At 38.6% G+C, this 27,022-nt stretch overlaps 1 protein-coding gene across 4 annotated transcripts in view; it reads left to right on the top strand.

Annotated features, from left to right (window-relative positions):
* Nucleotides 1–367: 367 nt before the first annotated feature.
* myo6a (myosin VIa) overlaps nt 368–27,022 on the top strand; it is a 68,515-nt gene continuing 41,860 nt past the window's right edge. For all 4 annotated transcript variants that reach the window (XM_066723399.1, XM_066723407.1, XM_066723415.1 and 1 more), the window contains exons 1-7: nt 368–531; nt 17,601–17,741; nt 21,828–21,897; nt 22,200–22,273; nt 24,913–25,042; nt 25,808–25,913; nt 26,749–26,804. In XM_066723399.1, the coding sequence (XP_066579496.1) occupies nt 17,628–17,741; nt 21,828–21,897; nt 22,200–22,273; nt 24,913–25,042; nt 25,808–25,913; nt 26,749–26,804 (550 nt within the window). In that variant the 5' untranslated portion in view covers nt 368–531; nt 17,601–17,627. The remainder of the gene's footprint in view (nt 532–17,600; nt 17,742–21,827; nt 21,898–22,199; nt 22,274–24,912; nt 25,043–25,807; nt 25,914–26,748; nt 26,805–27,022) is intronic.

Consider the following 27,022-nt stretch of genomic DNA (forward strand, 5'->3'; position numbering starts at 1 on the left):
GGAACTTTTTAAAAAGTAAAATGAAAGCAAATGGTTCAATTTTAGAGGTTCAATGAAATAACTGAGAGCTCGGTTGGAACAAAAACCAGCAGGGTAGGTTGGGAACCCCTGAGCTAAGCTGGCACCTGTAGACCAACAGGAAAGCACAATCACACTAACTGCTTTCAAATTATGCCACATCCCGTGAAATGAGGTTTTCGGGCAATGCGTACAGAATATGAGTTTATCGATGACCGTGACGTCATCAATAATGATGGCTATTCCCAAGTCCCGCGGGCTGCAGCTCCGCACTCCCACCTACTCTGCAGCGCCGCCAGCGGCCCAGTGCGGCAGCGCCTCGCCGTGACGTCACTGCCATTTCCCTGGATTCATTCCGCTCGACTGGGAGACCGAGGGCTGCAGCAGGAAGAGGAGCAGCGGAGACCGGACCCTGATCCGACTGCAGCCGGGACTCTGCTAGGGGAAACTTGAACTTTTCGGGGGCTATTACCAGACGAAGCCAGCCCCAGTGCACGTCGAAAGTCCTACAGAGTAAGTACGGCCATCCCGAGCCCCCGGTCCCGCGGAGAGGCAGTGTTGTCTGCTGACCCTTGCGCTGCGCACTGTGAAGCATGAGACGGAAAGGCTCGCCGGCAAAGCTGATGCTAATGGAGGCTGTCAAAACACAGGAAGAGGCTGAGACTTTATTTAGACTCCCTTCCAAGAATCCCAGCCTGTAAACTCCAGCTCTGTGGCATTTCGCACACTTTAAGGCTTAACTTTGTGGGATGTGCGTGTTGACTGGCGTGCGATTATATTATTGACCCTGTAATATATTGCTGCAAGGGGAACCAGAGGCAGGCTAGCTGTGCAGGACTTGGGTACGTGTTTCTGGCTGGTGCTCTTGCTCAAATCCTTGCCACCGCAATTCAGTTTTGTTGCCCAAAAGCAGGCTGTGTGTGGTTTGTCAGCCCCTGGGATTCTGTCTATCGCGATATGTTTTTTGCACTAAAATCAATGGATGGGGAATACATCATTTCGATTGTATTTGACTCTTGGAAGTATGTTAGCTGCCCCTGAAAACTCATATTGTGTGCACAGTTGTCCACCTGATAATTAAATATAGAGCAGGCCTTCTGACAGCAGTTGGATTAAGGGCAGGGTAGGGAATAATAGCATGTCCAAAGGTTGTGGACTAGCAACCAGATGTACTTCAAGGCATGCATTTAGGCTTTGGGTTGTAAAGACATCAGGATAATTAAAACTAAAGCAATGGTTACACCACCCCAGCATGCATACATACATGTCCTTTGAATGAGTGTAATCAGATTGTACTGGTAGGTCTGAAGTTAACGCCTATTGAAAATGTTTATTATATATTATTATATTATATATATTTATGTAGACAATTATTGTGCAAGTGTAATGAATGAATTATTTAACGATAAGCACAAACACATCGTGGTATTTACCTCATGAGTAATGCTAAGATCTTCAATATACTGGTATGAAAGCAAGAGTTAGTGAAGCACAATTATGACTTGACCTTTGGACTGTAGTAGCTTTACATTTTATGCAGTTGGCAAACTTGGGTTTATGAATGATGACACAAAGTCACACTCTGTAACTATGTAATTCAGTAATTGAGATACTGTCAGCTCTCCGTAGGTTTCTTCATATCTTTATCTTTAAGAGCCATTAAGTCATACAGGACAGCTTTTGCGTAAACTGCATGTAGTAAAAATGCATGAGTTCAAAGTGCTTTTAGTACAGGGCAGGCTTCGTTAACTGCTTCAATGTGGAGAGAGACGACGCACTTTGTGCCACTGATGGGTCCCCATTCATTGGCAAACCACATTAGGAGAAATGAGGAAGAAAAGTTAATATTAATTGCAAGAAAAGGCTTAGAACACAATAGGACTGTGGATTTATGACTTATGTTACTTATTTATTAATTATGTAAATATAACCAAGCAAATATTACATTACTGAGCAAAGATGCAAATTATTATTAATGAATAACACCACATTTAACCAGTACTGGTTAAATTAAGCTTCAACAGCTTATGCATGAAGTTCCACAAGTCATTCTCAGTTGAGTTGAACTACCTTAGGCAGCACAGATCATTGGGGAAAATACTACACGCTGCACTGAAAATAAGTGTTCTGTTGATACTTTATAGAGGACATGTGAATTGAATTACAAGCAGGTTTTAGGAATTTTACGCTTTAGAATTGTGTGAAAGTTTAATTACATTTTTTTCTAATTCTTGGCAGAAAATCATTGGTTGAGGATGTTTATTCCCTCAGGATTTATGTCAGTTAATGATGGCTGCACTGATTTGATTCCAGCTTTTGAGATGCGGTGCAGTACATTGTTAATGCTGATAAAAAAAAATGAACCCTACATTTGGAATTCCTATTGATTATTGCTTTGAAGAGCAAATTGAGTAAAGACCATAGTATTCCTTCTATATCTGTGTCCAATTTGCTCTTCAAAACCTTCTAACCAAAGGGCAATTGCTGTAAAAAGTAAACATGCTGTTTTAGATTTTCAACACATCTCAAAGTCACGTGTTGGCTTTTCAATTAGCTAACTGCTTGCCCGTCACGATCGGTCACTATTCCTCATGTGGTCTGACTTTCTCTGAGGTGTTTTGAGCCAAAGAATATCTGTAAATATGTTTTGACTACTTTCCAAAGGATCACTTCAAAGCCTGATTTTGCGAGGTTTAGTATGACTCCTCTGATCTCTTATGGGTCACACTGCTGAGTCATTAAGTCGGACAGCGAGGGCATTAGTCCAGTTCAGAAGGTGATGAACTAGTCATGCTGAAATGTTGATTTTGGAAGTTATGCAGAGACCTTAAAAAATGTAGACATTAAAAATGTAGCCTACTCCCTATAGCATCCATTGCATAGCTTGTGCAAAAAAAGAAAATAAGCTATTTTCATGATTAATGTCTTGATATAAAAAAAGATAGGTCACGTTTCAAAGATTATGTCTGAAGATTACCCCTTTTAAGTTTCCATAGTATCTTTTTAATTAGCTGAACGTGAGATTAATTAGTCATGTCCCGCAGGACCCAGTCTGAAGGAACCATGCAACGTGAGTCTTGTGTGTCACTTGATATTGCCTTTTGAAGTCCCGGCCTCTCTGCTTTTGTGTTTTTCTTCTGTATTGTAGACACTCTTGGACTGAAAGGTGTAACACCGCTGGCTATGAGTCATTATGTATTATTTTATGTTTTATGCATTTATAATATATTAGATAAGTCTTTTTTTTTTCTTACACCTTGAAACTTCATCAAACTTCCTGTTTCTGAGCTTTGTCAGTATAGTCTTTAAAACATGGGGCTACAGGTCAATTGTTCTGAAAGCAGACCTTTTCATGATTCTAGTCATGTTCATCCGAGACCTTTCCATTGAAGGAGCTCACCATGTTGGGTTATCATAAGCCTAGTTTTATATATTTTAATAAATGAGCATAAGCGTCTGTCTAATTGCAGCTCTATAACATTAATTGATTTTCAGTAGATTAGTATAAAGGAGCGCAGTTTGTTCACCTCTGGATTTGTTGTCTTCTTGCACACTTTTGGAGCCCCTTTAGAGTCGAGCCTTTTCCACTGCGTGCTTCAGTTCCCAATAAGTTAAATAAAATCAGAATTTAGCACTGCCCTACATGTGATATGATCTTTGTTTTGCATGTTGCAACTTCCACATTACTATTGTGAGTAACAGATGCACTGCGGGGCACACACACACTGTACACTTGTTGCACTGTAAGAGATTCATAATGTTTCTTCTCCACAAGTCAGGTCAGGCCTCTGGCGTCATTCATGCCAAGACATTTTAGAGTCTCAGCTTTTTACAAAACGTTTTGAAAGTCAGTCTTCACTTTGTTATCCATGTGATACTTTCACATTTAAAATCTCACAGGCTAGTTCAAACAGATTTTACTTTTGATCTACATTTACTGACATAATTATTTTGCAGTTTGAGAGATGCCTTTGTATAGAGTGACATACAAGACTAACATGCTTGCATTTATTACTATCTCTATGTGCAGTTCAGCGAATTGGTGTATGATGTTTGTTTGCAAGGTGGCTTCCTTGTTGAACTTTAGTAAATTCAATTCAATGAAATTACACAGTGACCCAATTTTTTAGGGACACATTGCAGGATGCTGATTTTGAAGATTTGTGCTTGTTGGAAACCTCGGTGGTGACTGATCAGCCATGTTTTGTTGGCTGTGTTATTCGAAATGGGTATAGGGTTTTCCTCCAGTGGATGTTTAGCTCTGAGCCAATGCAAATGAGCCCAGCCCTGTTCTGTTCCTGTCGTCTAAAGTTTGCCTACTGAGACTCAACAGGGTGTGCAGCTGTGGATGAACAACTGACCTCTATAGCAACATGATTTCCAGTAAAGAAGGAGTGGGTTTAGATCATTGTGCTGTGGCATTCCTCCCAAGTACATGCTGACCATTGCACTGGCGGTTGGTTTTGCCAATTTGTGTACAGCAGAATCTACATACAGAAGACGTTAATTACTCCACAGATATCAATGTTATGCAGTAGATTGTGGTGGGGGGGTTTACCCAAATTGTGAAATTTGGGGGGGTGAAGACAGATCTTCAACGGAGGGAGGGATCCTCATAGCTGACTGATGGAGGACATGAGTGGGGGGGGGGCGGAGCGAGAGCAAGAGCTTTGTATTTTTTTTTTTTTTTTTTTTTTTTGTTCATGCATTTCTTTGGCCAGGTGGCATCAAATTTTGGCCAGGTGGGTCGCCTGTCCTGAATTTAGCTGTGGGGAACCCTGCTATAATCTGGATTTGTTTCCTTGTTAAATTGTTTGTTGTGGTTGATAAAATAAATGTGTGAGTGCATACATATTTACATAAATAGATTAAGACCAAATACAAAAATATTTGCTTTTTCTAGGATGGTAAAGGAAAATCAACTGACTAATTATGCATTGACTTCCTGAGCCTTCATGGAGGAAAATATAGGTGAATTTGGGGTAATCAAAATTGTTCTGCAGGGCAATTAATTTATGTTAACATTAACAGCAACTTGACTTGATTTAGAAGTTCTCATGTAGGCTAGACTTATATTGATTGGGGTTAATGGACCTTCTATGTTAAACTGAGCTTAAAGGGTAAATCCTCGCTAAGTAAAACCCAAAAACTGGCAGCCCCCCAGAATATTCTGTCATTGTATAATAATTGTGTGCTGCTCCGAAACGTCTGCAAAGCTGCTCACCACCCATGTCCCAAACCAGACCGCTCAGTTTTCTTTAATCAGGAAAGATGACTTCCTCTTGTTCCAACTGCTGACCTCGCTTGGACCTGCACATACTCAGTACAGTATTGTGGAAAATCCTAAATTCTGTGTAAACACAAAGTGTGGGAAGAATTGTCTGGTGATGCGCTGTTTTCAGGATGCATTTGTTATACACTCCCACTGAGTGTATATTTTAAAGATGGAACTAGATGTCTTTATTGCTTAGAGATTAGAATAATTTTGCTCCACCCTGTTTTGTTTTTTCCTGTTGCAGTCACAGCACTGATAACCCTGTCTGTCAGCAGTAAACTCTTGCATCTATTCGTCAGTTTCGTTTTATACACCGATTCTAACCACTATCCGAGTATCACTGGCTTATAGTATACTGATAGATGAAGCCTTTGTAAATTAGCCATGGTATTGTATTAATTATCTGCAGGTCATTAGGCCTATATCTTAAATACAAACAACTAAGGGTAGTTCCTCTTCTTTTTAGAAAGGTTTTTAGTCATTCAAATGTATAGGGAGTCTTAATAAGCAATGTTTAGATAACATTTTTTAAATGGGTCATATTGGAGGCATTTGTGAATGTGGTTAACTATGAAGCATTATCTTCTGTTTCAGTATTGCTTTAAGTTAAGTCATTACCCTTTGCAGGAATATCACTCTTCTAAAGTGTTTTTCAAAATCTAAGCTTTGTCTGCACATATTTGTTTTTCTCACCAGTTTCTAATATTGGGAGGGTCATATCCTTTTTTCTCTCCACAATAACAAAACTAAACTAATTTAGACTGCTGACTAGATTAGTGTTTGTTACTTAATCTAAACTGTGTAGGTGATGGCCCATTTCAATCTTAATAACAAATTCTTAGTACTGGGCAGTATATGCTTCATATACACATAGATTTAGGTTTACAATCTTTAAAATAAGACTTTAATTTTGTCTAGTTTTGTCTAACATGATATACCCTTCCCCATTTCCTGTCTGTCACTGAGAACAGCCTCAATGCTTTTTCCATATCCTTTAATTTTTGGAAAAAGATGAACAGGAAGGAAATGTAGGCCTATTGCTGTTTGCAGGGCTCCAGGAAAGCACATTGACCTGTACAGTCCTGTGCATCTCCCAGTGTGGCATTTGTTCTTCAGTTGCATTCGTTGCTGTTTATTTATTTTTTTTCATTCCTCAGTAACTGTGTTTCTGAAGGAAATACACCCCAGGAGTCTGAAGCTTGGCTAAATAAACTTACAGATGATCAAATATACCCGGATTCTGATCGTCCCACAATAAAAAAACAGCCTCACTCCTTGCCTTTATGTGAGAAAGTAGTACACCACATGATGCCCACTAGCCTGAAGCTATGGTGTTTCCTGTGTATATTATGAGCATTTTACTTTCCCATTTCACTTGCACAATGCTGTTTGTGCCTCTCAAAGACAACAAATGTTTTCACCTTAGATTTACTCACAAGAATATGCTGCCCCAATGCCAGGGCTTTGTCCTTCGTCACTTTGGAAATATGTTTCTCCTAACATTTGATGTAAGGCTTTAAATATCTTACTCCTTAATAACATGGTATGTTATTAACCTCTTACAAACCTCTATAAAAAGTACACCCGATCCTCGCGATTCTACATGCATCAAAACGCCTAGTAGAAGAAAATTATACACAATTGAGGTGAGTGGGGGCCACCCCTATAGCTCCCGGAGACCAAGGCATATGCATTGAGCCTTCACGATATAGCCCCCCACTGTAGTCTATGGAACAACTACTGCAAATCCCCGCTAGTGGCATAAAAATGCTGCTTTATCCTATGCTTTCCCGGCCCCTCAGTAGGTGACATTCACTCGCTTCAGCCTTTCATCTCGCAGACTCCAGGTACCGCACACGGCATGCTTTAGCCCACGGGCCCCGCGCCTCCAGAAGCCGATATGCCCTTGTTTAAGCCTTATTCTCTCAGTTCTGTATACAGAGCTGCATTTGTCACCTTTCATTTGATCCCATGGAGAGGCAAATGGGTAGGCTACATTTTAAACATGTGATGTCTTGAAGGAGCCTTTATTTATACATTTGTGTATTTATTTCTGTATGTATATGTAGTTTACTTAAGACTTAAGAGAAATGGAGGCTGTAAGAGAGGAAACTGAGACCAGTAAGGCTAAAGCAATTTAGGTTTCTGGAGGCGCCGAGCTGGATGGTTAAAACATGCGGTGTGTGGCCCCCTGGGAGCTGAGAGAAATAAGGCTGAAACAGGTGTATTGCGGCTTCTGGAGGCGGCGCCTAGCTTCCATACAGAGCGCATGAACCTGTCCTCATTCTATTACGTTGTCTTAAGTACACTACATATACATACATACATAAATACACAAAAGTATAAATAAAGGCTCCTTCAAGACATCACATGTTCAAAATGTAGCCTATCAATTTGCCTCTCCATGGGATCAAATTAAAGGTGACAAATGCAGCGCTGTACATGGAACTGAGAGAATAAGGCTAAAGCAAGTGAATTGCGGCTTCTGGAGGCGTGAAGCCCATGGGCTAAAGCATGCCGTTTGCGCACCTGGAATCTGCGAGATGAAAGGCTGAAGCGAGTGAATGCCAGCTTCTGGGAGGCCGGGAAAGCATAGGATATAAAGCAGCGATTTTATGCCACTAGCGGAGACCTGCGGTAGTTGTTCCATAGACTGCAATGGGGGGCTATATCGTGAAGGCTCAATGCATAGGCCTTTGTCTCCGGGAGCTACAGGGGCGGCCCCCACTTGCCTCGATTGTGTAAAAGTGTCTTCTACTAGGCGCTGTGTGAAAAGTAACTGCACCTTGGCTGTTTCATGTGAAGGGGGAACCTTTCTTCGTGTGCATTTAAAACATAATGGCAGTTATTATTAAAACTAACTTGTAAGAACAGGAGAACTAAAGGTTTCTGAATTTGTTGTCTTCTGTGCTTTTTGTCTTCTAAATTTTGCTCTGAAAGTTCGTGTTGCACATGTATACTCCAGTAATACAATCTGATGACAAACATGGATCTGTTGTATGGTTGTATATTTTGTAGGTAAGATTTGTAAAGAGTTTGAATAATATTGTGTATAAGAAGCATTTTTCAATAGTAGTAGGGCTAAACTACAAAAAAAAAAAATCTCATAACATTTATGGACATCCCTGTTTAAAGCTACTTACTTACCTTTTATAAAACTGCAGTGCATGCACAAATTATGCTATTGTGCAGTGAGATTTGGCAGCATATTGACATTTTCGATATGGAGGTCATTTGATCTGTGGAAATTCATTTGGCATCAATACTCGGATGAGGAATCTTATGGGCAAACTCTTGAACTTAACTTGTGCTTTAAGAGAAACCTTGTAGGAGTTTCGGAAGTTTTCATTATAATTATAAAGCTTACTCATCTTGTATTTTCATCCACTTAAGTCATTGCTCTGTGTGAGTAAGATTATGATGTTTTTTTGTTCATGGCATCTTTTTCATATATGTAACTGAACTGGAAAAAACTAGCATTTGCTTTGTATTTATAATTAGCGTGGATGTTTCAAGTTTATTGGTTGGTTTTCTTCAGTTTCTCATCAGGCATAGTACACATTAAGGAGAATTATGAATAGACACAAAATAGATGCAAAAAAAATGCCACTGTTATTGTTCAAAGTCCTGGTGGCTTTTACCTTGAGATGAACTGTTCCCTTTGTCTCATTACTAAATCACAATTTTACTTCATAGACGTGGAATGTGTTTTTTCATATTAGTTGTAATTTTATACTTCTAATGTTTTCTGCACTTTTTAACTGAGGTCAAAGGAATTCGGTTAGTTGGGTCTTTTTAGTGTCATTCAAGTACCTCTTAGGAATCCTGTCAATCGTTAATCGGTTTTAGAAAATAAAACTGCCGTGCTCACTCTCTGCAGTTAGGTATTGAAGACGATCCTAGCCCACATCATCAAATCTGAGAGCACTGAACTGTTTACAAGGTTCACTGTGGGAACCGTGGAAACACACTGGCTTGTTATGTCAATGCGCTAGCAAGAAAACATTTTTGCACATAAATGAATAAATACACATACTACATCATGTTTAAACTTATTGACAATCAAGCCTTATTGGTACGGGGACACTCTTGTATAGACCTGTAACCCGTTCTGACCTCCGTTCTCAGTGCTGTGGACATGACGAGACCTATTTTCTTCATGTGGAGAAGAAGAGTAGTTTTTGTCAGCCTTGAAGAATGGTGTCATGACATCTACAGACAATTGATTGCCTTTGTTTATCTCAGACCTGGGCCTTAGCCAATTTGTCTGTATTGACTACTTCAGTTAGCTGCTTTATTTTCTACCTTCCTTGTAGACATTTTATACTGAAATAATGTTCTGTTCTCATGTTGGGTCCCTGTCCAGCTGTTGTGTTAGGGTTGTTCTGTTGATCAGTCTGTTTGCCGCACTATTTGCTCTCTGTATCAGGGATGCCAGTGGCAGCGTTTCTATGGAGAAGTCATGACTCTTTTTTTTTTTCCCGTAGTGTTTTGGCCACAGCTCTCAGGAAATGAGTTGCTATGTGCTTCTATATTTAAGAGACGCACTGGGTTACAGTAATGAAAATAACTGAATTCATAGTATATTAAATGGGCTTGACCCACTGTTAATATTGTGAGGAGAGCTTCATAAGTTACAATGAAGATTCCAGTATTGAATTAAATAAGTAATTGCATAAGAAGTGTCCTTTTCTCAATGAAATTATTTTAATTTAATGTAAAATGTTTATATGGTGAATGTATTTAAATTTGGACTGCTGAGCTCATTTTAGTCCTAATTGCATATTTCCAATTTCGGACACATCCTCAACATCAGTTCTCTACATACCTAGGGGCAACCAGTGTGGCTTTTTAACTGGAAAGCACTGTTTGATTGCACCTGTCTGTTGAAGATGATATAGCAACTAAGTTTCAAACTGAATAAGTTTGAATAAAATCACTTGGGAGCCATGATTCCTTGTTCAAAAATATGCTGTGGCACAGAGAAACCCTTTTCCCAGAGGGATTAGCTTCAGCCTTAGAGTTTCAGTCTCTTGGCCGCAGACTCTGAAAGTTTACAGAAAGCCACGTTTGTGCAGCGTGTGTAGCAATGGCTTTGGCAAACTGAAAGAGTGCACAGGTCAGGGGTGTATCAGATTTACACATGTGTATCCACACCCTACTCTCAGGGCTGTTCTCTGTTCTTCCCAAGAACTGCCCTTTCAAGAGCTTTTCATGCCTTTTCACTTGAATATGAACTCTCACTTGTCGGCATTCCTGCTCTGTTCGTCAGATACTTCTGCTTCCCAGCACCATGGTTGCAACTACCCTTGTTTTCCTGCTTCACTAATACATTTTTAAAAGTAGAATTGTTCATTAAGGTCTCGGCAGATGCCAGATTAGTTTAATATGTCTCACACTCAAGAGTCATTCATGCTGGCCAGCTAGGCTAGATCCAGATGTGGATGTGTGTGATTGCTTGTGGTTTTTAGACTGAATTCATTGACACCAAGGAATCCTAAATTGTTTTAAATATCCCACCCCCCCCCACCGATTATTTTATTTGTGGTGGCTTTGGGGAGTTGTGCTTTGCAAATTGTGCAAAGAAAATATTATATTTGAGATATTCAAGGTCATGAATCACATGATAAAATCTGAAATCTACTGTTGTGTACAGTTTGCTGAGAAAGGTGCTTTAATCTTGTCCTTAAGATGAATGTAGTATGCATTATTTTTGTTGATAATTTTCACTTAAAGAAGATAAGAAAAATAGTCCTCCAGTTATTCTTGTAGTATATTGGGCAAATGACCAAACTTAGAAATCTATTTTTGAATACTTTCAATACTTAAGCAATCTTTTTTTTTTAAAGACAATATGGAATTCACAGAAAAACTGAAATACACAAAGCACTTTCTTAATGGTGTTGTAGCTGGAGCTGGGTATATGCACCCCCTTTCTGATCCAAGTTTTCATAAAGCTTTACCCTGTAGTACTTGATTAGACAAAGATTTGCATAATTAGTGTAAGTTAACCTGTTTCCAGGTTTTTTGCTTATTTATTGAAACTAAAATCACAAAAATGCAGAGCAGATGGGATCTTGAATGCTTAATGTATATAGTAAGACTGGAGTATGATGTTCTTACCGTGGGTTACATGGCAATTTAAAGCTATGGTACCATTACCCTTAGTTTTGTCGGACCCATGATGCCATTTTGGTAGCATTTCTGTGTACTTTTTTATCTGTAATAATTTGGCCTAAACGTGTATGACTTTAGTAAATACATTGTAATTTAGGTGGTGGCAAGTCATGAAACATTTTGCTCTTTACTAAAGCAACAAACCAGCCTTCATGGAGGGGGGAACTGTGCCCTTTTATACACCACTAACTGCAAACACCAGGAGAGAGAGAGAGAGATTTGAGTTTTTAAAACCGACAGAGCAGTGGAGAACAGAGTCGCTAACCACAGACCCAGACGCTCGCCCTTACCCCGCCACATGAGCGCACAGGAATGCATCTGCTCTCACTCACAGGCAGTCACACAAACAGCAGCTTCATTCAGGGGTGGACAGGACTCCTCTCACAAGAGGAAGAGTGTGTCAGCATTAATAGAAACTTTTACAGTTCTACAAATACCCATGGGGCTGCTGGCAGTGTTTTTGTATTTACAGACCAACTATTACCAAGTCCATGTTTGCTCAGGGGTCCATAAGCCCTGAGGTCTCATTAACATGGGCCCACCTTTTGGCAGTAACCTGCAACTATGTAATGTATAGTGTTTAAATTTACAGTATTGCCCTGTGGCTTTAAAAATGAAAAATCAAAATCAAAATGAAATCCCTTGATAACTACCTATAACATCTTGCTGGGATTTCTGTGTCCTTTAAAAAAATAAATGTATATGGTTTATCTTCCAGTAAGCACCCAATGAAGTTGTATGCTTCTAAAGTAGATTGGTGCTTTAGTGTTGCATTCTACTTCAAAAACTAGTGCTTATTGCATTTCTGTTACTGATTCACTATGGAAATGATTTAGGTGAACAAAGCATAAGCTGATTGAGCACAGGAACCAGACTGGTGTGCGTACCTGTCTAACAAACGGAGAAAGGACCCAAGTCACTCAAACCCCACTGAATCAGCTAGCATTGATGAAGGCAGTCTCTGTGGTAACAGGAGACACAATGCATTTCTTTTAATTCCTACTGCAAGGAAGATAATTGTTTTATTTCATACCTGAGGATGTAGTAAGAATTCTGAGTTGTTGTTTTTTATTATTATTCATAGAAACCAGCCCAGTCTTGCTCCTCTTATGTCACTCTTGTTGCTGTTATTTGAGTTTAAGCAAATTATGAAGCCAGGTTTTGTGCATTCCCCATATGTAATGTTTGGTTTTGGTTTGGCTTCTTAAAATGGGCTGCTATAGACACATTCTTGTTTTTAGAGCACACATCAGTCTTTACATACAGGAATGTCTGTAACCTTTAAACACTTCTATGCTGAGCAAAGCTGGTTGTTGGAAGAGATCTCTTGGATATTGGAGATATCGAAAAAATATCTAAAAGGTTTACTGTATGAGTAGATTCTTTGCCTTAATGACCATACAAGCTTGTATGTGAAATATATCTGAAAATTTGAAGATCCCTCCCTTTTCTAAGGGCATGGCTGAATTTCCTCAGATCTGTGGTATAATACAATGTGATCTTGTTTTTGTTTTATGGTTGCCTTGCAGCACAGAAGATAATAAATGGGATAAATGTAGACGTTGGATCATTAATCTATGAAAATGTAGAGAGATGCAAATATTTGTTGGCTTCCTTGATCATATAGAAACTGATTACAGGATCTCACCTTGCCGGAAGGAGCAGTTACCACACTTAAAGCAAGATTAAGACCTGCTTCTTCCTGCCCATTACCGTCATTTCAAAGCACTTCTCGGTTATGAAATAAATGACCCGTGGGGGCACCTGACTGAGCTGTAACCCAGCAGTGTGATCCGATTTAACTGTCTCCTTTTTATGACATGGTGACACTGCACAAGGAAATGAATTTGCTGTTTCATTTACCCAAGTGGACTTTGAGTCTTGAATGTAAAGCAGTGGCACCCAATCCAGTAACCCTTGACCACAATACCACACGTGCTGTAAAATCAGTGATGAGGTTTTCCAATCTGGGATGGGGCTCAAAAGCCTTTTAATTTGTTAATAATGTCTAAGGATTGTTCTTTATTTCACAAAGACTTCACTGTATTGTGGAGATAATGTACTTGAATGTAGTTTAATTTGGACTTGTATATGTTGTATTTATTTTGTATTTTACTTGCAATGTGTAACAGTTTGTGAAAAGGGATTTGTTTTGCTCCTTGTGCTGTATAGCCTCATTTAACCTCCGATTTAAGCAGAATAAACCAGACTGGATTGTACAGAAATAGTGACAAGTATAGTGACTACAATATAGTTCTGTCTCTTCATACTTGGATTTAATTTCAAATAAAGGGTTTATTCTGTTCGACATTTAAAAAGGTCACTTTTCCATTAAGGGAGTATGTGGGATATTCGTGTTTCTCAGCACATCCAGTCTGTAGCTACTAGCTTCTCCTCCATAATTCACATGCAAATAACCCCAGGTTTGTCCTCCAGCCATATGGAAAAAAGAATTTCAAACTTTAAATAATTCAAATCCACTGGTGTATCTTCTCTCTGAATTAGGGTTTTGTAGTGCAGCCTGTTTGTTCCAGTTCTTGTTAAATCCAGGAATTTAATTTCACAACATTCTTATCCCCTCAACACACGTTTCTGACCCTTGTTAATAAAAATATACAAATTAATTAATTTCTAAAGTGATTTAATCCTAGAATCATACTAGATTTGTGCTGAATATTTATTTGAATAGCCCTACATATAATCATAGTTTAAAAGGATGGTGCTGATTTGAGCACTAGTAAAAACAATTTGCTGACTAAGAACATTTTACTGTCCAACTTTTAAGTTCTATTTATATACACTCACCTAAAGGATTATTAGGAACACCTGTTCAATTTCTCATTAATGCAATTATCTAACCAACCAATCACATGGCAGTTGCTTCAATGCATTTAGGGGTGTGGTCCTGGTCAAGACAACTCCTGAACTCCAAACTGAATGTCTGAATGGGAAAGAAAGGTGATTTAAGCAATTTTGAGCGTGGCATGGTTGTTGGTGCCAGACGGGCCGGTCTGAGTATTTCACAATCTGCTCAGTTACTGGGATTTTCACGCACAACCATTTCTAGGGTTTACAAAGAATGGTGTGAAAAGGGAAAAACATCCAGTATGCGGCAGTCCTGTGGGAGAAAATGCCTTGTTGATGCTAGAGGTCAGAGGAGAATGGGCCGACTGATTCAAGCTGATAGAAGAGCAACTTTGACTGAAATAACCACTCGTTACAACCGAGGTATGCAGCAAAGCATTTGTGAAGCCACAACACGTACAACCTTGAGGCGGATGGGCTACAACAGCAGAAGACCCCACCGGGTACCACTCATCTCCACTACAAATAGGAAAAAGAGGCTACAATTTGCACAAGCTCACCAAAATTGGACAGTTGAAGACTGGAAAAATGTTGCCTGGTCTGATGAGTCTCGATTTCTGTTGAGACATTCAGATGGTAGAGTCAGAATTTGGCGTAAACAGAATGAGAACATGGATCCATCATGCCTTGTTACCACTGTGCAGGCTGGTGGTGGTGGTGTAATGGTGTGGGGGATGTTTTCTTGGCACACTTTAGGCCCCTTAGTGCCAATTGGGCATCGTTTAAATGCCACGGCCTACCTGAGCATTGTTTCTGACCATGTCCATCCCTTTATGACCACCATGTACCCATCCTCTGATGGCTACTTCCAGCAGGATAATGCAGCATGTCACAAAGGTCGAATCATTTCAAATTGGTTTCTTGAACATGACAATGAGTTCACTGTACTAAACTGGCCCCCACAGTCACCAGATCTCAACCCAATAGAGCATCTTTGGGATGTGGTGGAACGGGAGCTTCGTGCCCTGGATGTGCATCCCACAAATCTCCATCAACTGCAAGATGCTATCCTATCAATATGGGCCAACATTTCTAAAGAATGCTTTCAGCACCTTGTTGAATCAATGCCACGTAGAATTAAGGCAGTTCTGAAGGCGAAAGGGGGTCAAACACAGTATTAGTATGGTGTTCCTAATAATCCTTTAGGTGAGTGTATGCATCAGCGTAGGTTTTTTTATTCTGTATAAAGTTGGATTAATTCGATTTAAAATTACAAACAAAATATATTTGTCAGTTAACAAGGTTTATACAGTTGATCCAGAATGTAATGTGTATTAACCCATTTATAAAACACTTGATTACTAGAGCTTGCTGTGATTTGTAGTTTAAAATTTGGGGGTGTAGTCTTCTTTGATGTAGCTGATCTGTTGTTTAACTTGGAATGTGACTCCTGTCCTCACCAGTCTTGGGTGTGTTTTGCTCACCATGTGTAGGACGTGCTTGTCTAATCCTCTGCCTATTTGTAGCCCAGTTGTTTGTTTTGAAGACAATTATAAGCTTCTGTAGTAGTAAATGATGACGTATGCTTTGAATTGACGTCTGGTGGTTTTAGCCTTGTAAAATCCTCAATACTTGGACCTCAAAGTTTCCACAAAATCCTGGATGCACAGAAATAGTTTCCTTTTCGTCTAGAAAAACATCATGCCATCAGTGCTGTCGAGAAACCAAAAGCAAAAATAACCCCAGTCTGGGTTAGCAGGACTTGAGCAGTTAACCATGCAAGCAATTTATAATGGAAATCATTGTTTGTGTATTAATAAAAACCGTTAGCACATTGAACCTGTACATCCCTTATTACTTATTCTCTGGTTTCTGTTTCACAGTAGGTCAGTTCCTCCTAACTATTTCTGAAGTTATGCATTCTTCCATTACACATTTATTTTGGCCAGTACTAAAGTTGTTATAGCCTTGTTTTTGTTAACCGACATTTAAATGTATAGTTTGATCAAGAGAGCCCATATTTGCCAGTTCTGAGTGAATAAAGCAATTGTTATGTACAGAAGTGATTTGCAACACATGACCTGGATAATTGAGCATTGAAAATCTTCCTTGCACTGGGACTGTATCTTGGGATGAGGCCAAGCTAAAGAGCTTTCTGCTGTGGTAAATAATACACTGTCTCCGATACTTTCAAGCATGAGAAACTTCATTGATGATGTAAATGTGGGGTCATGTTTCGCCAATCGTCACGCTGAGTAAAACAGAGTCTGTTTGGTAAAATGCTTGTTACTGTGCCTTCTATCATTTCCCATGTCTTAGAAACTGTAAAGCTGTGAATTAAGTCAAAATGTGTCTATATGTGACAAATTTATGACTCTAATGCAAAAGGTGGCCAAAATGCTTCAGAATTCCCTTCTGTAAAGGCTTTACAATTTGGCAATTAGACTTTTATGTGGTTTGGATAATGACTTAAATTAAAAAGACTATATACATATGTTGGAAGGTTTGTCTGTTAACATAAGTGTACAATACATTTGATAGATTTAATTTATCTCCAGCTTGTGGTTAGAATGAACTTACTACTGTGTGTGGGTTGTGACTCTCTTGTCCTTTTAGCTTTGTTTATAGAATATATCATGCAATTCCCAAGTTTCTTTGAACTCCCCCAGAAAGCTATTAGTTCTCCCATTGAGCTTCCTCGGTTACAGGCTCAGCAAATCATTTACTGAATAACAAGATAATTGGAAGGTACTACTTGTGGTGGAGGGGTGTTCATGCAAACTAATTGGATGGTTAAAGGTTAAACAGCGCCAAGGTACATTGCCATCTCAGCACATTTTCCACCGTTTGGGGAGGAGACAGTGGCTGTGTGAGTGTATGAGTTAATTTAAGGGAAGATCAGATTAAATGCTACCAATATATTATACTGCTGGATGAACTGCTAACAATAATATTTAGTTACAATAAAAAAATATAACAACAAAGAAGAAGAATGAAAAATATGAATCCTTCTAATCCCCATATAATTCTAAAGAGCACCATGTGTTGCCATTGGTTTAATATGTCTTTAAGTTGTCTTTAATATTCTGTTTTACTCATAATTACTTTGGCGCTCAAGTTTGAGATACGCATTCTATATTGTTATTGTGCCAAGACATTTAATCTTGTGCATCAATGCTTTTCATTTAAAACCAGTCTGGTTTTTGTCTTTCTACTCTTCTACTATCTCACCTGCTGTGTGCCCCTGTAGATCCCTGCTCAAATGAAAAGATGTAGCTTCTATGGTCGATAGGCATTAACCCTTCTTTCTCCTTCTTTCCTCCAGAGAGCCCCTCTGTAGCTGCTGTTCGCAATGGAGGATGGCAAGCCGGTGTGGGCGCCCCACCCAACAGACGGGTTCCAGCTGGGCACGATCGTGGATATCGGAGCAGACACCCTAACGATCGAACCCTTGAACAGGGGCAAGGTGAGTCAAGGCCCCCTTCAGCACCCTTCTGGGCGTCCTGGACAACACATTACAGTTAAATGAAGGTTTGCTAGAGCGGTAATTTAATAGTTTGGACATTGTCTGTGTTTTTAGGCCTAATGTCTGACATGTAGAAGGTTTAGGGGAAGCTGGTGTGCTTTCTGAGTAACCTGGCCTTAGTAAAACCAATCTAATCACTAGTGACATCAGATAATGAAAGTATCGGTTCCACAGCCAGCACAAGTGACTTTGTGCACAATGGGTTCGGAGGATGTGCAGCTGCTTTAGGTTGCTCTCCTTCAGTGTCTTCAGGAATGTATTCAATTTCATGGGTAGACATTTCTGTAATAATTATAATAGGTCATAATATTGGAGTAGAGATTTAACCATTGAAAAGCGGATACATTGGGTCTGTAAGGAGACTTTTCAGCCAGTTTGCCTCTTCTACGTGGTGCCACAGCCTGGCTGCATCACACAGTGTCTGCTTCGAATGGCCAATCTTTTTCTTTGATTCTTTTCACTGCTTGGCATCCGGCAAAATAATCAAAATCTATTCAATCTTTCCTGTCCCTCATGGAGATGGAGACTGGCTGTGTAGGGTATGGTTATTAGTAAAGTTGTATTCAGTTTTTGACATTATATTACTGGCAGCTCCGGAGCTGTACTGTTCCAAAGCACAATAAGAGTTCTGTTCATTCAGGGATTTGTTTGTGCCAGTAAACTGCAGCAATCCTGCCTGAACGGAGCCGCAGTGGCCATTGAGATAAATGTTTGGAGAAAAGCAAGTGCATGATACTATTTTGAGATTAGCAATTGTTTATTGTAGGTTTGATCAAAATGTGGATGTTAACCCCATCATTCTTTTGCACTTATTTAGCAGTTCAGCATTTTATATTTGGGAAACTGGGAAAACTGAGGAGATAAATGTATAATTCTTTACCAAATTGCCTTTCCATCCTGTTGATTACACATTGCTCCTTAAAAACAATAGGACAGCCGAATCCTGGCAAATGGAGCTTAGAATGTAGGACAAGTTGTTTTTCGCATTAATTAACGGTCACGGCAGCAGAGATTCTCACAGTTTTTCAATGGCAAAACCAACATGTGTTACCATGGCTGTGTCAGGAAATTATATCTTTAAAAGTGAATATTTCTAAACCCTGCTAGAAACCCTTCAGAATATGACTACTATACAAATATCTCTCAGTCCTAAGCATAACATCTCTTGTTTTTTCATTCACAAGTCTTCATGGAATTGAGATCTTCAGTAAGATCATGAATTTTACTACCTTGAGAGAGGCTTCAGATCAAACTTGCAAATGAGCCACAACTATTTTTTGACTTGCATGGTCTGGATTTATCTGATCAGCAGCTCAATGTGGATAATTGAAAATGTGTTCGTAAACAATGAGAGAGAGGGATAGACACCATTCTACAACAAACTAAATTTATATCAAAAACATTTTGCATATCTATTTTTACAAATACGTGAACACAACGCGTGTTTTAGTTGTTTTCAAAGTAAAAACATTCTAGGAGTTAAACCAGTTATGTCTACACTGATAACTGCTTTAATTCTGGTAATGTATTGTTTCCTTCAAAAACTGTTTAACTGAAATCACTGATGATGAAGAATTAAATTGGTTTATTTTAGTTGATAGGGAAGGTAATATCTCTCCAATACCAATGAGAAATATATGAATGGATCAGCTACAAATACCATCAAATTAGGATGATTGTTTTTATGCAGTTTTTATTTCATTTCCTGATATATTTATGTAAATTATAATTACGCTTTATTTTACTTAAAAGAGAGAAATGTAACCAAAATGTAGAAATGCGAGCTCAACACATTGGATCCTATCAATAGTAACAAACCTGGAGAAGTATTGACAGTCAAGCCTTAGCACAGACTTTTCACTGACCAGATTCAGCTTATGTCTTACAAACTTAATTTGGGTAAAAAAAAATCCCATAAAGAGCACAGTTAACATTACATTAAAATACATTAGCATGAAAATACATTTTTTCTAATTAAGTCATTTATGCATTATGTTTCCTTGTAGCTGCTTGTGATTTTTTTTTCTTTTTTTTCTTTTCATGTTTTTGGTCTTGGGAAGTAATAAAGCAGGTCCCAAAGCCCAAAGTTTGAAAGATTGGATTAAAGGTGAAACTCAGTTGTTCTTTGACACAAATCAGAAGCATGTGACTTGGGTTCTCTTTCAAATGGCAACTTTTAAAGAGTTTTGAAGTTGTCAGCTACTTCTTTGTTTAAGAGGAGAAAAAACAAACAAACAACAACATATGATTTAGTTTTAAGATCTATAATATCCATAATTGTGTGTTTGTCCTATTTAATGCTGACCGTTCAAAACTCGCACATTAGAAATTTACTTAAGCTGTTGTCTGAATAACTGTTTTTGTGTCCAAGGCCTTATGTTACTTGTCACACAAAAAACAGGCCTAAATACAGGATGAATTTGTACATTTTTGGTACGTGACAGAGGTATTATTTTTCCCATTACTGTGTTCTGTTAATGTGGTAAATAATACATGGGGCTGCACTTTACTGCGCCAGTGAAGAGAGATGTCTCGGCTCTGTGTGCAGCTCCAGTCAAGGGACAAAGAAACGTCTCTCTCTCTCGTTTCATCACTGGGCTCCGAGATCTGGTTTCTGCTGTGGAATTATTTATTTGGATTTGATGTTTCTCTTTTTGTCTTCTGACACCAGCGCTGTAACTTTCTTGCTAATCCAGTGCTCGGGACCGGCACTGAAACGCCAAATTCCCTGTCCGAGTTCGAGCTTGCGGAATTAAAACGTATACATTTCGCATATTTAAACCCTTGCTCCCGGAAACGGCCCAGTTCATTTCATTGCAACGGCACGTGAGTGTGATGTACAATGGAATTGAAGCATGGGTAGACAGGGCAGCGAATCTTGAGGAAAGCGACATTCAGGATGTGTCCCTCTGTAATCTTGGGTGAGCTGGCTAACGGGGACAAGCTGTTTCCTGTGCCTGCTGAAGAAAAGCATGCAGCTTCTGTGTCACTCACGTTCTATCAGTCACTTTCAACCGTTTTTGAATGCGTTTTGCTTCCACTTCATTTGTATCATTGGAGAATTCAAATGAGGGTTTTGTATACCTTCAGATTCACTTCCCCTATGGAACAGTGGTGCTGAGGAGCCAGATAAACATCAGGAGAACTAAGATCTTGGAGGAACCTACCACTAAAATATTTTTTTCTTTTTTTGTTTTTAACTGTATTGTGGCAGACATACATTTTTTCTCCTACTTGAAAGTATTGACACTTGGGCTCAGACAGGTGGAACTCAAAAGCATGCAGATCCACACATTGCATCTCAGTGCTGTGGGGAGTTTATTTGGCTATTGTTGAATTATTTTAACATGGATAAATACAATACATGGATACTGAACTATTACAAAGGTACATTCCTCTTCCTTTTCTCTGCATTCTGACCAGATGAACAATACCAGAATTCCACCCATGGGAAGAAGTGAAGACAAACATGCATAACCATTGTGAAGTCTTGATTTTATCTATGTGCTCATCCTCCATTAATGTCATTGTCCTTTGTAAACCTCAGGGATAACCACTGCTGGTACTGAAATAACATGAACGGATACACACCAAGAGGCCTGGCCTGGTGGTTAGATTCATTATGCCACAGTGTGTGAATCCCATACTACTGCTCGACTAATATAGACCGACCATCTGTGGACATGAAATGCTTTCCTTTACCAATTCATAATCACAAGTCTCTTATTAATTATTAGATCCACTATAAAAACAAAGGCATATTAAATGTACCTGATGTATCTGATTGACAGAAAACTGATTTTGCAGTTTCAATTTGGAATAAATGCAATTTTACCTACCTGAGTAATGAGTGGGTATTGCTATGTACAATGTTTGAGCTGGAGTTCAGAGTAATGATGATGATAATTGGAGAAATATAAATAAATGGGGTGATCACAAAGAGAGAGCGAAGCAGCTTCTCATGGGAATTGTAAGGCTAGACAGGTGTGTGACAGTGATTTTGTTCCATTTCATTTAACATTGTAGACTTTCCTGTCCCCCATCAACCAAGTGTTCCCAGCAGAAGAAGATGTCAACAAACACGTTGAAGACAACTGTAAGTGTTCAAGAGCACACAACTTTGATGAGCTGAGATAACTGCACACAATTAAGATGGGGTTCAGCCAAACTGTATTTATTTTTATTGCAGAATACATATTTGTGTGAATAAAACATATATAAGGAGAAAAAAAACCTGTCAAGATAAACAAACATTGTCTTATAAAAGTGCAAAACATATTTACATTGAAGATGCTACATGAGTAAGCAGTAAATGTTGTTCTCGCAGTTTGATGTAGAAATGTTTGATGAATTTGTGATTCGTTTCTAATTTGTATTGCTTCATTTTGTCTCCTTCAGGTTCGCTTATGTACTTGAATGAAGCAACTCTTCTGAACAATGTCCGTGTGCGCTATAGTAAAGACAAAATCTACGTAAGTATACGGTGCAAAATTTGGGTTTCAGTTTGCACGCTTTTGTGATTATTTATTGTATTTTACAACTTTTCTGCAAATACAATAGAATAACATGGCCTGTGTAATGGCGTCAGTAGGGCTGGCAAAGGGCAAACAAATAAAAATGAATGTTGCAAATGATAACAAATCTGTGTTGATCTTTGTTTTAATTATATCTACTTTTTATTACTACCAACCAGTTGTTTGCAGTAGTAAGTCATGATTATCTGACAACCGTTTTATATAAATATGTAAATTTAACATTCCCTTTGGTGTAACCTGTCTCTTGTATAACAGTTCTAAGATTTTTATGCATTACGTTTTTATTTATTTATTTTTTGCCAACTGTTGTTTTTTTTATATAATCTTGAGCAAAGTCACTTCCACCTTGAACGTTTCTTCCCTCCTTAGACTGCCGGCGCTGCTCTGAGTGAAAAACCCTCTTGAGTTTTCAGTGTATAATTCTTTACACTCTTTGTGTCAGTTGTTAACAATGCTCTTATTGTTTTTGCGAAGCTGCCACAGGTTTACTGTCAGTTATCGCATGCTGCTGCTGTCACCATAGGTGCTTTACTTTTCATCATTATTTAAAATGAGCCACATGCCTGTATGGTGTAGTAGTTCCCCGGCTCAGATGACTGCGCTAATCACCTAACGCTGCTATCATATTGCCCAGTGAACTTAATTAGGTCTATTGAAATGAAATGGTTATCCCATACCATCTGCCCAGTGTAAAAAATAGCAGCTGTGGAATGACAGGGAAAAGAAGAGAAAAAATAAAATGAATATATATATATATATATATATATATATATATATATATATATATATATATATATATATATATATATATATATTTTTTATTTTACTTATTTATTTTTTTACTTTAGGTGACATCTAGTGGCGATTCCATGTAGCCCAGCTTTTTAGTGCATTCAGCTTTGTACAGTCGCCGTACTAAAAATAGGGATCTTCAGTGAATAAATAAAGACCATTTCTCGCATGAGAGTTTTTGCCATTAGTTAATGTATCCTGTGCCACTTGTGTAGTCTTTCATATAGAGAGTTTCACATGGTCTAAGAATGCAAATGTCTTCAGCTCAAGTATGAAAACTAGGGAGTGTACACCCTGTGTGTATTTTGTATAGATAAGAACATAAGAAAGAACATAAGAAAGTTTACAAACGACAGGAGGCCATCGTGCTCGTTTGGTGTCCATTAATATGTAAGTGATCCAAGGATCCTGTCCAGTCTATTTTTAAATGTTCCCCAACTTTCAGCTTCTACCGCATTGCTGGGGAGTTTGTTCCAGATTGTGATGACTCTCTGTGTGAAGAAGTGTCTCCTGTTTTCCGTTTTGAATGCTTTGAAGCCCAATTTCCATTTGTGTCCCCGGGTGCGCGTGTCCCTGCTGATCTGGAAAAGCTCCTCTGGTTTGATGTGGTCGATGCCTTTCATGATTTTGAAGACTTGGATCAAGTCCCCACGTAGTCTCCTCTGTTCCTGGGTGAAAAGGTTCAGGTCCTCAGTCTCTCAGTAGGACTTTCCCTTCAGACCTGCAATAAGTCTGGTTGCTCTCCTCTGAACTGCCTCTAGAGCAGCGATATCTTTCTTGAAGTGTGGAGACCAGAACTGTCCACAGTATCCAGATGAGCTCTAACTAGTGCATTGTACAGTCTGAACATTACTGCCCTTGTTCTCAATTCTATACTTTTGACAATATACCCCAACATTATGTTTGCCTTTTTTATTGCTTCCCCACATTGCTTGGATGGAGAAAGTGAGGAGTCCATGTAGACTCCTAGGTCTTTCTCATTGTGTTACTTCATCTAGTTCTATTCCTCCCATAGTGTAATTATAGTGGACATTTTTGTTACCTGCATGTAATACCTTGCACTTGTCCACATTTGAATTTCATCTCCCAGGTGTCGTCCCACAACTGAATATTATCTAAGTCCCTTTGAATAGCCTGTGCTGCCGAGATTGTATCTGATGAGCCACCTATTTTAGTATCATCTGCAAATTTGACAAACTTGCTAACTATCCCAGAGTCCAAATCATTAATATAGATTAGAAAAAGCAAAGGCCCGAGTACTGATCCCTGTGGAACTCCACTAACAACCTCACTCCAGTTAGAAGCAACTCCTCTAATCGACACCCTCTGTTTCTATACATCAACCAGTTCATAATCCATCTACTTACATTACCCTGAATCCCCACAGCTTCCAATTTGAGGACCAGTCTTTGGTGTGGAACCTTATCAAAAGCTTTTTGAAAATCTAAGTATATCATATCATATGCTTTCACATGATCTACAGCTGCAGTTGCATGGTCAAAAAATTATAATAAATTAGTAAGACATGATCTGGCTCATCTAAACCCATGTTGACTATCTCCAAGAATATGGTTTTCATTAAGATGCTCCTCTATTTTCTGTCTAATAATTTTTTCCAACATTTTACAGGTGATGCAAGTGAGACTGATTGGTCTGTAATTTCCTGGCTCAGTTTTGTCCCCTTTCTTGTGGATTGGTATGACATTTGCTGTCTTCCAGTCAGTCAGCACATCCCCTGTTCTAAGTGTAATTTGAAAGATTGTATGTTTCTTCTTCCATTTCAGACCTATGTAGCCAATATCCTGATCGCAGTGAACCCTTACTATGATATCCCCAAGCTCTATTCGTCGGACACCATTAAGATGTACCAGGGAAAATCTCTCGGCACTCTTCCACCTCATGTCTACGCAATTGGTACGTTATGGATAAAGGAAACTCTTCACCTTGAGCTCAGTAATTACCTATTGCTCTCACTGGAACAAAAATACATGTACAGACTGAACCTAGTTCTCAGAATAGTTTGAATATGTTCTTTAAACGATGTGAAGCACAATGGAAATATTGTTTTTCAACCTTTGTGGCACTATTGTAAACCTGCATTAATGATCATCTACAAATTTAATTGGTCTTAATGGGCTTTCTCTTTACTAACCCTGTATTTTTGATATTATATGTATTATATGGAAGTTTTCTTTGTCTTTCATCTTGTCCCTTGATTGGTGAAAGAACATTTTAAGGAGAACATCTTCAATTTGTCTTGCTTATCTAGCTGGAGTTCAGAATATGACAGTTACAAAGAATTGATCTCATAGGGTTAATGTTTTATTTTTAGAAGATATGCAAAATTCATGCAGTGTACAGCATGAATGTGGAATTCTTCCTTAAGATATATGTATTTTCAGAATTTATATGGATTTCAGATGCAGACGTTAATAGACGTTAATCTTAATCCGCTAAATCACAAATAATAATTAAAATACTTTATGTATTTTTGTCTTAAATCGGACGACTCTTCCTCCTACTTCTACGAAAGATGCAGTTTTCAGTCAATAGTATTTACTAAAATGTGATATTACATCAAATGTTGGCTAGTGTTTGACAGTGTATGATTTCTTTCAGCTGTTGGTTATTCAAATTTCGAGTTGATACCAAACTGATTTCACTTTTCTAACCTTCCAGCCGACAAAACTTTCCGTGACATGAAGGTGCTGAAGATGAGCCAGTCAATTATTGTGTCCGGAGAATCTGGAGCAGGAAAAACTGAAAACACAAAGTTTGTTCTCAGGTATTTGCAGTGTTTTATAATTTTGTTTATTACTCAAATTTTATAAAGATCTTCCTGATGCAGGTTTTCTGAATGTTCAGAATTTGTGTCCTTCATAAACTCAAGTGCCTGCATTTGTAACGTAGTGTTAAATTTACCATCCCTTTTTGAAATAAATAAATATCCAAAACAAATATCCAGTTATACAAAATACAAAACCACCTGAAGCATTTCATACATTTTTATTAGCTTACATTTATTTTATTCGACAGTGGTAGTGCAGCGATTTATGTTTTTTGTGAATATGATCCAAGTAGCAACAATACAAAGTAATGTGAAACAGGAGCTTACATGATCATATTTTAGTTTGATGTGCCTCTGTTCTCTATTAAACTCTGGGTTCTACTGAAGTTCAGCAAAACAGCTCCTCATTTCTCTGGGCTGGGCTCATGCTTCTCAATGTGTGGTTTTACATCGTCTTTGTGTGCTTAACTAATTTAAGAAAAGGGAAGGCTGGTGTGTCAGGGGAATACTTAATTCTGCTTAACTTTGAATGCCTGAACCTTAAGGCATAACCGAGGCAGAAACTAAAACCAAAAGTGCATTCTTAAAGCATTGTCTCCTTAATACAAACCGCAGTCATTTGTAAGCAATGCTGAACTTTTAAGCATTGTTTTATCACAGTGAAAACAGTGGGTGGCTGCGCCCTTGTGGGCAGTTCTGTGTTGGTTTTAGATCTTTACATGGAGTGAAATGCGCCCTGTGTTAGGTGAGAGTGAGGAAGAAGTAGTGCTTATTATTGGATCCAAAGGCAAACTCTGTTTTACTTTGATGTAATATTAATTCTGCTCTCCAGGTATTTGACAGAATCCTACGGAACAGGACAAGATATTGATGAGAGAATAGTGGAAGGTATGGAATTATGATCATTATGATTTGTTATTATTTTAGGAATAACAGGTTGGAAGTAGGAGGCCTCATTTGTATGCCCAAATCTGAGATGTGTTCTTCTGTGTGAGGTGAGGAACCAGGGGCTTCTGGGTCCAAATGATTTCCCACTGAATAGTAGAGGTGTCTTCCTAATGAAACTGATAGTTAAGCCTCTTTGAAGCCTCTTCCCCAGGTGCTTC

The sequence above is a fragment of the Amia ocellicauda genome, chromosome 1 (genome assembly GCF_036373705.1).
Source record: "Amia ocellicauda isolate fAmiCal2 chromosome 1, fAmiCal2.hap1, whole genome shotgun sequence".
NCBI classification, from domain to species: Eukaryota; Metazoa; Chordata; class Actinopteri; order Amiiformes; family Amiidae; genus Amia; species Amia ocellicauda.